The sequence below is a fragment of the Triticum dicoccoides genome, chromosome 7B (assembly GCF_002162155.2).
Source record: "Triticum dicoccoides isolate Atlit2015 ecotype Zavitan chromosome 7B, WEW_v2.0, whole genome shotgun sequence".
NCBI classification, from domain to species: Eukaryota; Viridiplantae; Streptophyta; class Magnoliopsida; order Poales; family Poaceae; genus Triticum; species Triticum dicoccoides.
In genome coordinates this window covers 581,282,585-581,297,147 of record NC_041393.1, presented here as the reverse complement: position 1 = coordinate 581,297,147, position 14,563 = coordinate 581,282,585, and the positions used below count along the sequence as shown (strand labels likewise).

General features: G+C 43.0%; 2 protein-coding genes and 1 long non-coding RNA gene across 3 annotated transcripts in view; 1 reads left to right on the top strand and 2 right to left on the bottom strand.

Moving 5' to 3' along the window:
• Nucleotides 1–6,734: 6,734 nt before the first annotated feature.
• Nucleotides 6,735–8,624, bottom strand: LOC119337816 (probable cation transporter HKT9). The gene is made up of 3 exons (XM_037610033.1): nucleotides 7,486–8,624; nucleotides 7,176–7,406; nucleotides 6,735–7,075 (listed from the first exon to the last, which is right to left on the bottom strand). The coding sequence occupies exons 1-3, from the start codon at nucleotides 8,592–8,594 to the stop codon at nucleotides 6,889–6,891; spliced, it is 1,527 nt and encodes a 508-aa protein (XP_037465930.1). The 5' UTR covers nucleotides 8,595–8,624; the 3' UTR covers nucleotides 6,735–6,888.
• A 2,634-nt stretch (nucleotides 8,625–11,258) lies between these two features.
• LOC119337817 overlaps nucleotides 11,259–14,563 on the top strand; it is a 4,164-nt gene continuing 859 nt past the window's right edge. Inside the window, exons 1-3 of the long non-coding RNA XR_005163614.1 lie at nucleotides 11,259–11,391; nucleotides 12,343–12,550; nucleotides 12,657–13,773. This is a non-coding gene — a long non-coding RNA (uncharacterized LOC119337817). The remainder of the gene's footprint in view (nucleotides 11,392–12,342; nucleotides 12,551–12,656; nucleotides 13,774–14,563) is intronic.
• Nucleotides 11,373–13,797, bottom strand: LOC119337815 (cation transporter HKT1-like). Its single transcript, XM_037610032.1, has 3 exons — nucleotides 12,626–13,797; nucleotides 12,273–12,500; nucleotides 11,373–12,007 (listed from the first exon to the last, which is right to left on the bottom strand). Exons 1-3 carry the CDS (start codon nucleotides 13,795–13,797, stop codon nucleotides 11,806–11,808), a joined length of 1,602 nt encoding a protein of 533 aa, XP_037465929.1. The 3' UTR covers nucleotides 11,373–11,805.

Here is a 14,563-nt window from a genome sequence, read left to right as displayed (position 1 = left end):
CTAGCATTTGCGCTGACCTATTCTCTGATTTCTCTCCACCGAAGAATCAAAGAAACAAGCAAGCTAATGTCTAACATATTTGTTTCGTAATAGTTGGAACTTGAGGAGGAAGCTCCAGTACAATTCAGATCTCTGCTCAAACCCTCAATATCCCATGCATACATAATTGCTTATTGTGTGAATATTAGACGTTACTTGTGCATCATCTTCACCCTTTCCTAATTCAATATCTGTAAAAGCAGGCAAAGCTTCATGTTATTATGTGCTATAATATTTTTGAATTGCTGTCTAGAAAATACTTGGTCAGTTCTTCCGTAAGAAAGCTGAAGTTGGATATTAGGTGCTTTAACAAAGCTACTCCCTCCGTTCACTTTTATAAGTCATTTCAGACAACTCAAAATAAACTACTTTGCACATTGTCTGAAATGTCTTCAAGGCCTTATAAAAGTGAACAGAGGGAGTAATTCTTTTAAGCAATTACATAACCACTGTTAGATATATTATTCAGAGCTCACTAGGTTCTGATGCTTTGACGGTACAGTTCCCTGAGCATGCTTCAACATCATTTGTTTCTGCATATCGTTAATCGTGGGCTTTTCATGATTTTTTTTTCTGTTTTTAAAGATTGTCAAAGTACATGCTGCAAGATACTGTTGAGTTAATTAATTTCCTCGAGTTAAACGAAAATATGGAAACTGTCAAGGATATGTCGAATGATGAATATATTCAGATACTAAGAGAGGTTCTAAAATGTGTTTTGGCAGGTTAGTCCTGATCATGCTTATTTTTAAACCCGAAACGTTCTTTATCATTGGAGGGTTCTCTATAATCCCATAATTGTGAAGTCAATTGCTTAATTTGATTGAGAGTACTTAAGTTAATGCACATGTTTATTTTTCTACATCGTATCTTAACTGCTTGGACTCTTCATGTACACTAAATGTGAAACTCATTATGATTTGGAAGTGCCTGATAGCTTGTGACATAATTGATGTAGTTTATCAATCATGCAATTTGTTGTTAGCAACATGTACCAGATTTTGGTAATTTCCATTTGAATATTGCTTTTTGTTTTCATATATCCTAGATCATACTAAGATACTAAGAAATTCCTTACTGCATTAACATTGGCATCCATGGTTACTTTTCTTTGTATATGAAAAATGTAGATAAAATGTACATCCTCTAGCTCTCATGCGTTTTAGTCTCTCTTTTCTCTTTATGCTGTATCACCAATGGTGCGCGCGCGAGAGAGAGGGAGGGAGGGAGCGATGGAGAGGGAGAGGGAGAGGGGTCTAAATGATTGTATCCGTACCAGTTTCATGTTTCCATGCATGTCATTATACTCATAGAAAACAGTATCTTCATGTGGCAAGTATCTAATGCATATACATGAGTTATATTATTTAGTGTTTTCACATACTAATATATTCATGGTTTTTTTTGCATTGTAGAGTGCTAACACGCTACATTGGAGAGAAAGCGTTGAGAGAATGCTTTGTTGGGATGATAGACATGAATAATCAATCCTCATTCCAAGGTTAGATTTGTACTTCCTGCCCAGTTCTTTTACACAAAGGACCAAGCCTCTTACTTTATCCATTTCTTAATTTTGTTCCTTCACAGAAAAACATTTTCTCATTTCAATCTTTCTCCATTTGGTATGAGTATGACACACGCTCTGAATTTTTGACTATTCTTGGTTGATTAATGGTTGGTGTATTGCCTTCCACTTTGGATTATTCTAAATCTTCTTGCTTAGGCTATGTGTACCCTTCTGTCATGTGCCACCATCGATCTGAGCAAAAATCAGTGTAGATGAACCGAGCTATTTTATTATAAGCTGTGTACATAACTTCCTGGAAAGATAACCATGTAGTTATTGTTTTATGCCGTATATATTCAGATAGGTGAATTATCACAAGTTGGTCCCGGTATGTTAATAGGATTGTGCCAACCTAGAGTCTTTTCAGATCGTGCCAACTCTGTTTGGGGTTTCCTTCTACCTAATCAAGGCTTAGTCCAGTTTGTCTTGTCCTTATCTCCTTTTATGTCATAAATTCTTCATCTATTCAAGAAGCTCATTTTTGTTAGTTGGAACAACTGAAAAAATCATACTCCCCCCGTTCCTAAATATAAAGTCTAATTGTTTTTTCAAAAGTCAAACGAGTGCATGTTTGACCAAGTTTTTAGAAAATATATCGATATCCACTATACCAAATTTATATCATTCGATCCGTCATGAAAAGTAGTTTTATATTTTATCTACTAGGTTTTTCAGATGTTGATATTTTATTCTATAATCTTGGTCAAACATTCGAATGGTTGACTTGGAGGATATCAATACACCTTATTTTCTGAAATGGAGGGAGTATCATTCTTGGTGTGACGGACAAACAGAAAGAAAGGTCCGCAAAGAGTGCACTCACAAAAGCCATGTACTGTAGACCATGAATGATTACCTTGAAAGCTTTCTCATCGAGGCCATAGTTCCAAACTATACCATCCTTTAAGAAACATTCAATCAGAATTGGAGGAAATGCCATCCATTGGGGTTCTGAAGTTCTGAACTTTAATCTCTCTATTTGAATCGTTGTTATTGTTTTGTCTGTAGGCCATGAGCAAAGAATCTGCAGAGTGCCTAATGTTCCTCAACTTTTCTTATGTTCCAAATTCACTATTAGTGTTGATCATCTTCAAAGAACATAAAACGTATGACAGGATTAAGATTGTAATTTGTGTTTTTTTTCCAAAATTCACTGCTTGATTAATTTTGTTGTAGAAGCTTGAGAGAAAAAGATAGTAAATACATAGTAACTTTACATTGATTTAAGAGTAATAGCAACACACCTGCTTTTAACTATATATAAATATCTCTATATTGTTCTATACTATCCGCCAGCAAGCGAGCGTTTGAATTGCTGTTGATGTGCATTGTACATGGGCTTGGCCACTTGGATAGTGAGATGAGATCGATCGACTAGATGCTTGTTTATTTGTGTTGTTCTTAATTTAACTTTGTGGAAGGTTGCGAGCCGAATGCGTCATCGACGAGGAGGTGAGTTTGGATTGGGACGGCGAAGAGAAGATAGTTGGGGAGGAAGAAGGTATAAAATCAACAATATCGCCTGGTGTGCGTGAGGATCCTAATGGTACATGTTTGACGCGATCGTTGCTAACTAATAAGATATGCTGTGGCGCGAGGTGGTGGCGGCAATGGGGTGGTTGTGCTGCATGTCCAAGGCTGCACTAGGGAGGCGCGAGCGGTGCCTCCCGCAAGATTCCATTGGGGCGACGCATGGGCGGCAGGCGGCAGCCACCCCCAAGACCCTGTTAGCACAATTTCATAACAATATATTTATATTGATTGTTGTGCAAAATAGAACGCTATTGTTTGTAGTTATATTAGTTTATTTCCTCTATATACAATGACACGTCTTATTGTGTGTCCAAGAGGAAGGAAAAAATATATATTTCTAGGTGTTATGTGACTTACCTTTAAAAGGAATAACTCTAATTAGAAGTCCTGTTTTAGATGCCGAGTTGATGAAATTTGTTACCTAAGATATATGTGATAATTTGATATGAACCCAAATATCTTGTTTTCATTCAAATAAATTATCCCTGGAAATATTTATTTTGAGTAAATATTTCTTTATCGTAGGCATGTTGCAACCACTAACAAGTCCAGTCACCATCACATGTTTACTGCATGGATTCCATATTTGTCACAATATTGGCATAATCGACATGTGTGAGTCATCTATAATCTAAGATGGCCAAATGGATAAGATTATTTGACATGTTTACTGCATGGATTCCACAAGTGCCACAATATTGTTTATACATGTGAAATTTAACATGTAACTCTTGCAACTATTTCAAAAGCCCGTGGCAACGCACGGGCACTCTACTAGTTAGGAGTAAAGATTCCAAATAAATAGTAACTAAATTTTTTAAATTCTATTTTTTGTGTAGATGTTATTGTTAGTTAACAAGCGTGCTTATCAATTTTCATGCGAAATGTGATAGCAATGCTTTTGTCGATGAATAAAACAAAAATAAGTGTAATATTTGAAGGTAAGATTTGGCGTTCAACTTTTTTTTTTCACAGGTCAAAATGCTTAAATTTTTCTCCTAAAAATTTGTAGGTAGCATTTGGGTGTGACAATAAACATAATTTGTTTTTTTTTAAATTGGCATTTGCCAAAAACATTTTTGATGCGCAAGAACATATGCTCCTAAGAGCCGAATTGAATTTTCGCTAGTTAGAGGTATCTCTTAGTACCACGCTGTGTGGTGATGCACAGGGATGCACGAGAATGCACCATGTGTCGTTTCCTAGTGCGGTCCCGCATCACAGCATAGGTGTGTTTCATGCGAACCACAAGCGTTGGTGGGGCACAAGTCTACTTCGTTGTAGAGCAGAGGTGTTCTACCTCGGAGTGAACCACAGATGTGTCTGAAAAGAGAAAAAAAAGGTGAAACATAGATATGCTACGTGGTGGAGCACATGTGTCCAGCAGAGCACGAGGGTGGTTCGCTGTCAGTACAAAGTATGCTTCCCAACGAAGCACACTCAAGCTCCATGATGGAGCACAATTGTGCTCCTTTCGGTGAAGCGTATTAAACCGAAAAGGAAAAAAAGAGGATACCGTCATTCATGTCAAGTATTTATTTTCTTTGTAATGTGACATGAATTTATCTGATATTGGCACCAATTGTATTGAACAAAATTTGCAGCAGTTGGAAAATTCAGACAACAAGTACACTTTGAGCTATTTGGCAAATAATGTAGCATGATGTGTGCATCGGGAGTTCATGACTCCAGAAAAAAATAACACTAACTTGGAATAGTTCAAGCACAAAAGTAATCTTCTTACTCACGGAAAAAAAGTTAATAGGAGGGAACATGCATCAGATGAAACCATAGGAAGAGATCGAGTGACAGATGCTTGCACAAATCAGATCCAAGGCTATTGCATAAAACAAATCCCTTGCCTTGATGGATCAATTGTGATCATAAATTTACACTCATTAATTCATGGTAAAATTAAGAATCTCACTTGAAAAACATGCCAGTGAAATACTCCTAGACACTTGCAACCAAACTACATAGCTGACACCTTGTTACTTATCTACTCCCTCCGTCCCAAAATAAGAGTCTTGAACTTAGTACAAATTTGTATTAGAGCTAATACAAAATTGAGACACTTATTTTGGAGTCGGAGGGAGTATTTGTTTCTCTGCTTTGCTCGGTTAAGTAAGACCACCTCTGTTGAGTGCAAAGTGCAGACTACTTCCCCTGCTTTGCTCGGCTAAGTTAGAGTACCACCCGTAAGACTGCACACCGGAAGAGCTTTCTTCTTCTCTTCCTCCTCCGATCACTTCACTCCAGCACACATCCGTGGATATGCTATGCATGCATCACTTGTACATCTCCATGTCCCGTCGACGAGCCATCGCAACGAGCTGAGCTTGAGCACGCCATGCTTCTTGTCTTGCTTCCAGCAGCTCCTGTGGGGACTTGGTCACGTCGGAGGGGTCGATGTAAGGGTCGTTGAACTGCACGGTGTCCACCATCCGCTCCACCTCTCGCCGGGCCTCTGCTCTGCTGCGCTCGATGTCACGCCGACGGCTGGTCTCTTCTTCGGCGGCAGGGCGAGCCCAAGCCTTGGCGAGGCGAGCATTCTCGATCAGTTCGCGCATGCTGATCGGCGGCTTCGGTTGCGTCGCGCTCGCCGGAGATTCAGCGACCTGGTTCTTGGGAATTTTCGGATCCTTGCCGCTGGTGGGACACGGAAGGTTGATCTTGGCGGTGGTGACCGCGACACGGAGCTCGCCGCCGGGGCAGACACCGCGTACGCGCTTCGCCGGCGGCTGCGGCTGCGATCCGTCGCGCACGGACATGGGACGCTTCGGCCTCTTGGCAGCGGCGGGGTTCGCCATCAGGGCAGGGTTCACGCGCACGCGGGAAGAGCACGAGTGAAGGTCGGCGGCGGTGCGGCGCGGGGGCAGAGACGGCGGGAGCACCGTGGTGCCGCCCATGGTCGCGGCCGTGGAATTGCGAGAGCAACGGATCAGACGAACGCGAGATGGCGGCGGGAGGGAGCAAGAGGACGCGGATCGTGATTCTGGGGCAAGAAGGCGAGCTCGCCGGATCGGAGGTCGGGAAGCCGGAGGGGGCAAGAAAGGGTTGGAGCCGGTGGTGTGGCGGCAAAGGAGTAAACCGGATTCTCTCGATGGGGATTGAATCCGAGTTGGGCCCTGAGACGCGCTGTTGGATTTGCTTACATAGAACGCGCTTCGCTTTTCTGTGATTTCGTCCAACAATTCGAGGGCTAAGCTTCTCCAAACTCAAAGCCCAAATTAAAATCTTGGAAGCCCGTCGCGGCCCAAACCGGACACACGGCCGCTGCAGCAGAGATGGCCGCCGGAGTCAACGCCGATGGCCCTGATCCGGCACACCAGCCTCCGCCCCCAGCCCCTGAAGACGGCGCCGACTCCGAGGACGAGGACTACGTGGGCGGCGGCGACAAGCCCCGGTGGCATTCTCAGCCGTGGCCGCCGACGGCAGCCACCTCGAGCCGTTCGCTCGGGCTCGGAGCATGTCCGCGACGCGGGGCGAATCGAGAGCTCCGGCGTGCTGCGGGGCACCGGCAGCGGTGTTATACGGCCTCGAGCTCGGGGCAGCCCGCCGCCCGGTAACCTCCACCACCCTGTAAGCGCTCGTATTTGTGGCTTTCGTATTGTGTACAGTACAGAAGCATATATAATTGCACATACAGAAGCATTATTCAGGACCTATTTCTTGCGAATTTACACCAGGATTGAAGAGCACCACGAGAGAAAAATGGCCGGACAATCTGATGGCGTTGGCGTAACTGACTAGCTCCTCTGCCTGTGGAAGCATTTGAGCCTCCCGCAGAGCATCACCAGGACAAGAACCACCTTCCCCTGGTCGCTCCACCACCCGGAGAAGCTGTACGGCATGTCCTGGCAGACGCTTTGCTTCTCCGGGTGCGGCAGCCTCGCGCAGCTGTAACCGATGGACAGTCCTACGTTCCTATACGCGCTGCACGCGTGGAAATCGATTCAGTCACAACACAAGCAGTTCCTGAAGAATTATGAGAGGGCTAAAGTTTCAGAAGATTTCAGTGTGTTCGGCTAATTACCTTATGACCTCGAAGATCATGTTGAATGTGGAGAAATTGAGAGGGTCGGCGGAGAGCGATCTCCTCTCGGTGATGCAGACCAGCATTATCAGCACCGCGGTGCAGGCTAGTGGTGAAAACAGCATTTTATTCAGTGACAGTCTTCTCTTGTTTGCCCCATCCTTGTGTTCTGTAATGCCCCTCTTGTCACGTTCATGCAGTGAGAGAAATGATGTCGAGGCTGGAATGCACCTGAAAATGTACAGATACTTGTTAATTGTTCCTGTGGTTGTTTGCCTGCCAACAATAACTTAGAGGGAGCGGAGCTTACCACATGGCGATGAATAGTACTAAAGCCGCAGGAGCGACGAGGGAGCAATCGATGGAATTCTCTCCTGCCTGCCTTGTGTTCACCGCCATGAACAATGCGTTGGTGATCTTCTGGTTGGGGGTCAGCCCTGCAAACACTGCCGAATTCCAGTTCAAGCAGCACAAGAGTGTGATGGCAACGGCTATGAGAGCAGCGACCGAGGCTGTGAGGAATACTGTCTGCTGGGTAGGCAGCAAGTGGTTGAAACCCACACCCTTTGTGTTGTTCATCATGAACTCAAACTCTTCAGGTTTAGCTCTGGTTATTCTTAGTCCTCTCAGTGCCCATATCACCAGCCTCAGAAAGACAGGAAGCAAGGTGTTGCCTGCAAGAATCTGGCCAGTGAGTAGCAGGAGGAGGCCCTGGTTTGAGGAAAACACCGCCATGCTCTCGTTCGTTGGAATCAGCCCTCCATTGGTGAAAGAAGAGACAGTGACTGATATGGAGAAAAGCATGGTATTGATACTTTTCCTTGTTAGCACATCTCTTGCAGTTGAAACATGTGCTACGTACAAGAACACCAATAGAGAACCTACAAGAAGAATCGAGACCATGTATGCCAACAGCACAAACCCTATGTATCTGAGGCAACTCTTCTTGAGGCTAATGGTATTAATTGATGGTGTTGCCGGGATTGCCTCTTCTATCTGCGACTCATCTTGCACGGTAACCGATCTAACTCTACTATCTTCAGGATCATGCTTGTTTTGCTTGCTCAACTCGTGAATATGGCCAAGCAGGGAAACAAACATCTCACTTCCTAACAACATCAAGAGAGTTAGGACAACTACTTGAGAGCTAGAAAGATCCTCCATTTTAATGGTAGCTAATCCTGTAACTGTGACTGCAGATGTCGAAAGGAAAAATATGTCGACATAGCGAGGACTATAGTTAGGGTTGCTTGGCTTCAGCGCCATCAAGGCAACAAAACCAAGTACATCAATGATAACAAAATAGGATAAGTGAATCAAAAGTGGGCTAAGATGGAAAGCAATGAACCGAAAAATGAACACAGATGAATTGCTGACATGCCTTGCAGAACTGAGAAAAATTGGCAGCCGGATAGGCATTGGAGTTAGATAGATGGCAGCGCCTCTATATCTTTGATGTATGTGCCTTGATTCAGCAGGCAACTACAAGTACAAGTGAGCAATGGAAGTATATATACAGCCCGGTCAAAGTTAGTGGACAAGCAGACATGGGCAATACGGTTTGAGATGCCTTCCATAATTTTTCTTTGGAAAAAAAGATACCTTTCAGAACTTAATGCTATGCGTGCGGGCATGCAGATCGAGCTTAGAAAAGAACAGTTTGAATGCGTGCTAAATTTTTGTCCCACCATTTGCCAATTGTCATCTTTCTAAAGGCAACCATGACCAGCTCACCAGAGTAGGCAAGTGAAAGTGTTGTTTACATTGAAGGCAATTTGCCAATTGCCATGCCACTAAGGCAACCTTGATCAGGTGGTGTAACAGCTCGTATGTTCTGGTTGTGGAATTTCCCAGAAGTTATGGTAATCTTTTTTTGGATGGATGTAAGAGCACCTCTGAATTTTTCATTGTAAAGTGCAAACAAAAATGTGCATAAAACGATTTTGGTACTTTGCATTTGGCTCTTCCCTTGAAGACAATTTTTCCCGTTGCCATGCCAATAATCAGGTGGTGGAACAGCTCGTATGTTCTGGTAGTGGAATTGCCTGGAAGTTATGGTCAACTTATTTTAGATGGATCTAAGAGCACCTCTGAATTTTGCATTGCAAAGTGCAAACAAGAATGTGCATAGAGCGGTTTTGGTACTTTGCATTTGGCTCTTTCCTTGAAGATGTCCAGCAATAATGAGTCAGAAAGCGATTGCAGCTGCTATGCTACAAGGACACAGAGCATGTTTAGCTGTAATGGAACTCATTGCTAGGAAGTATTCTATGCCATGCTTCAAGGGAAATGTACAGACAGAAGTGGACAAGAACCTTTCTCAGTTAGTCCCTTTCTAGTCAGTTCCCTGCTGACCATGGTACATCACAAATCCAGGATGCAGTTACATCTTGATTGGTCCTAAGCTGAGGAGGTAAGATGAGTCCCGAGGTTATTTGAAGTGCATCCGGCTAGGATTTCTCTACTCAAATTGGTGCTCAAATGGGGAGTGTTGCTTGATTGGAATCTTGAGGTAAAATCTGTAAATGTTACGGACTGAAGATGCTAATGGATTCACCTCACTTTGGAAGAGGACCCCAGAGAAGGTTCACTGAACTCAATAGCTCTACCCCTTTGCATGATTTGGCGTTTGTTGTGACTTTAGCTTCTATGATGGCCTTTCGTGTTCTGTTTGTACAATTATTTCTTCAAGTGAATCATTTGTGCAGTACTCAGACTGGATAGCGCCTCAACAAAATATACCAAGGTATTGTTCATTATTTCCATGCAGATTTTAGGCTTTGATTCCATAATCAACTAACCTTTGTTCAAAGCCATCAAGGAAACAAAACCAAGTATGTTGATGAAAAAAATATAGGACAGGTGAATCAAAAGCAAGCTAAGATCGAAAGCAATGGACTGAAAAATAAACACGGATGAACTGATGATATGCAGCTGGCTAGGCATTGGAGTTAAATGGAGTGGTTCGAGCTCTTCATAGTGTATGTTCCTGGCATTTACAAGTAAAACTTTATCAATGGAGTATTGGAGTATATCATCAGTTCTTAAATTTTAATCTTTGGAAAAAGATACCTTTCAGAATTTAATGTTATGTCTTAGGATCATGCACCAACATGCTAAATGCACGCTAAAGCAGCATAGAAAGAACAGTTTGCATGTGTACTAAAATTTCCTCCCACTATTTGCCAATTGTCATCTTTCAAAGGGTAACCATGACCACATCACCAGATTAGGCAAGTGAAGGCTTTGCTTCCATACGAAGACAAATTGCCAATTGCCATCCCGCCAAGAGCGACCTCGACCAGGTCACCAGGAAAGTGTTGCTTACATAGTTACATGTATGGTGCTACTGGTAGTGGAGTTTCCCAAAAGTATGCCAAACTTATATTTAATATGTAAATCGATATAAGAGCATCTCTGAATTTCACAATGCAGAAAAAAATAAATTCACAATGTAAACAAGAATGTGCAGAAAATGATTATGGAACTCTGCATTTGGTTCTTCCCTTGAAGTTGCTCAGCAGTGATGGTCAGAAAAGTGATTGTGGTGCTATGAAACAAAACGATGACACGCTGCATGTCTTGCTGTGACCGAACTCATGGCCAGGAAGTGTTCTAATGCCATGCTTCAAGGGGCATGCATAGACCACCAGTGGACAGGAAACTTCCCTCAGTTAGTCACTTTCTAGTCTGTTGCTTGCTAGCCATGGTGCATCATAAATGAGGCATGCTGTTGTTACATCTTGATTGATCCTGAGCTGAAGAGATAAGATGAGTCCAAAGGCTATTCTTTCAGATACGACTGCGACTTCTAATAGGGCCGACATACTCAAATGATAATTGTTCGGATGGAAAGTCACTGCTCACTGAAAATCGAGGTAAACCTGTTATTGTTATTGATATGAAGATGCTAACGAGTAGTTACTTTGGAAGAAGACACCAGACAAGGTTCAGTGAACTCAGTAACCAGCAACTGAATGGCTCTATCGCTTTGCATGATTTCTGCGTTCACTATAACTTCGCCTTCCCTGGTGGCCTTCCGTGATCTGTGTGTACAATTATTTGTTAGCATGAATTGATCACCACATGTTCACGTCCCGAAGCAATTAAGCGTTAGTGCAAAACTCAGGCGTGTTAGCTGGATCTTCATGCTTTCTCTGCCTGTTGACTAGAATTGTGCAACGCCTTTGGAAGACCTCAACAAAATATACCAAAGGTATTGCTCATTGTTTTAATTCAAATTTCAGGCTTTGAGTTTCGATAATTAAGTAAAAAAAAAAATCTAGTTTCTCCTGGAACTTCTGTGTACTATGTACTACAATGATAGAGCAACATTAGCTGTGCTTATAAATAGGGTGTCAACAAGTTTTTTCTATATTGTAAATTGTGTGAAGTAATACTAACCCTGCCCTAACAACAAGAATAAGAATTCAATTGTCTTCCGCTGGAACCCTGCGGAATTCACGTCAAGATGCCACACGTTGATAGATGGTTTCCATTGCATGCCCAACATCCACCAACATATTTTTCCATCCACTGATCCAGCTAGAAACCTGATTCGTCTTGCAAGTACGCGACAGTTATACCAGTTTGGCACACTTGCCTTTGCAATTAGTCTTGGCCAACTGTATCATACTCTCCAGGATTTACCTGTGGACACGGCGAACGCCTTAAGCCTTCCATAGAGCATGACCAAGACTAGCAGAAACTTTCCTCCGTCACTCCACCATCCAGAAAAGCTGTATGGCTTGTCCTGGCAGATGATCTCTGGGTGCAGCTGATGCAGCCTAGAACAACTATAACCAGTGGATAGCCCAACGTTGCCGTATGCACTGCAAAACAAAGCATACAAAGTTAATCTCCTTACTGAAATGCATTCACGAGTTAGATTTTGCCTTCTAAGTTAGTTTAGGGAGTGCCGTGTCTAGCTCTTGCAGACACAAAGTGCTCTGTTTATGAATTAACTTCATTCTTATGTTATGCTGCAATTGCCATTTATGTCTAGTCTACGCTACCATTGCCTTGCTAACTTTTCTCCATCTTTAGTTAGGGAGAGTAATGTAAGTTTTTTTTTTATCACATGAAAGAATAACACACCTGATGACCTCAAATATCATGTTCAAGGTGGAGAAGTTGAGTGGATCGTTTCTGAGCCTTCTCCTTTCAGTGATGCAGGCAACTATCACAAAGATGATGTTACATCCGAGCGGTGAGAATGCCAAATTCTGCACCAACGACCCTCTCTTGGCTTTCCCTTTTGTGTTCTCATTGGTGGTTTTAGTATCTCCATTGGGTGTTGCAAATGTTGCTGATGATGGCAAATACCTGAGACCAAGAAGTAAATTGTCGCACATGAATTTGAGATTCCAAAGCCAGTAAGTTGTACCTACTTATCAAATGATATGAAATGAAACATCAATTAATGAAGTGCAATGCACTCATGAACTTACATCATGACGATGAATAGTACTATAATGACAGGGGACATGAGCGAGCAGTCAATGGAATTCTCCCCTGAGTGCCTCGCATTCACCACCATGAAGAATGCATTGACAGTCTTCTGATAAGAGCTGAGCCCATCAAACACTGAAGAATTCCAATCAACGGCGCAGAACATCGTGACCCCAGCTGCTACAAGGCCAACGACCGTCGAGGAGAGAAATGCAGTCGGCAACCTAGGAAGCAGATTAGCAAAATGCACCTCCTCAGGGTTCTTGATCATGTGCCGCAGCTCCTTCACCTTTGTGAGCCTCCCCAGGAACCATACCAATAGTCTCAGGAAGAGAGGGAACAATGTGTTGCCTGCCAGAATCTGGCCACTGAGCAGCAGCAAGAGGCCTGAATTCTTTGAGAAGATAACCATGTTTTCATTTGTGGGCACGAGTCCTGCATTCGCACAGGAAGCGACGGTGACTGATAGTGAGAAGAGCACGATGTTGATCCCTTTCTTGTTCAGTGGGGCACTTGCAGTTGGCACATGAGTTATATACAGAAAAACCAGCAGAAAGCCCAAGACATGGATCACGGCAAAGTACCCAAAGACCACATATCCTAAGCACTTGACAGGCCTACTCCTCTTCAACTCTGTACATTTCTTGGGTGGAATTGCATGAGCTGCTTCTTCAAGCTGCGACTCATCACAGAGTGCCACGCTATTCGCCAAGTCTATCTCTTGAAGCTCGACAGGAACTGAGCTGATCTTCATGCTTGGAAGATCTGGCATGTCTTGATGGTTCACTCTAAGCATGAGGCCTAAGAGTGAAACAAAGATCTCCCCTCCTGCAAGCATGAGCAGTGTCAAGACCACAATTTGAGAGCTTGAGAGGTCCTCCATCGTGATGGCGCTGAGGCCAGAAACTGTTAGAGCAGAAGTTGACAAGAATAACATGTCAATGTAAGGAGGGCTGAAGTCAGGGTTGCTTGGTTTCAGCGACATCAAGAGGACTGAACCAAGTATAGCAATGGCAAGGAAGTAGGACAGTTGGATCCAGAAGGGGTGAACATGCAATGCAACAAATCGATAGACAAAAGCTATTGAATCGACAACATATCTACTGATACGGCAAAAGCTATGCAGCTTGATATGGATGAAATCCTGGTAAAATCTTTTCACCCGGCCCATGGTGCTATGTATGAGTGTGAGAAACAAATGCATATGTCTGTGACAAGATAGGTCGCATACTGGTGCTACTTATATGCGCGCACTGCATCACTGGCTTGGTACCATGAGCAGATCAATCTATCCTACGATTCTAGTTCTGGTTTAACAAATAATGATAGGACGGCAAGCCCACTACAATCATGTTATTCTCAATCAATCAGTAGTACATTATTATTTCTCTGAGGTCTTTTGCAAGATAAACATTGTCACTCACAATCATATACAGTTAATTATGTGTGCCTTCATTCACAATAATGCAGTCTTGTTTATTGGAGGTTGACGAAGAGTAATATCCACTAGCATTTCGAGTATGTCACATGTGCAACTGCATGAGTGTGTGCCATACAGACCAATCAGGAGGGAGAACCATCAATAATTGCAGGTAGTCTGTCCGTAGTCAGACTACGTCGTACATGTTCCATGTTAGCAACTTCATGGTGTAGTAGACTAGGATCAAAGCATCTTCCGTTTGCTGGTCAAAGAGAGTAGGATATAGCACTAGAAGGATACATGCCATGTTGCTTCCTTGCATAATTTGCACTTGGTTGTCCTTTCAGTTGAGCTCAGGGCAAGCCGGCCGGTGAGCAGTGGCAGAGCCAGAAACTCAATATAGAGGGGGCCAAACATGTTATATAATGTTAGACATGGCCAAATCATCTAAATCTTGCTATTTGTTTGACAAATGGAGGATTAAGAGCACATATAGTTGTATTTATGAGAGCATTGG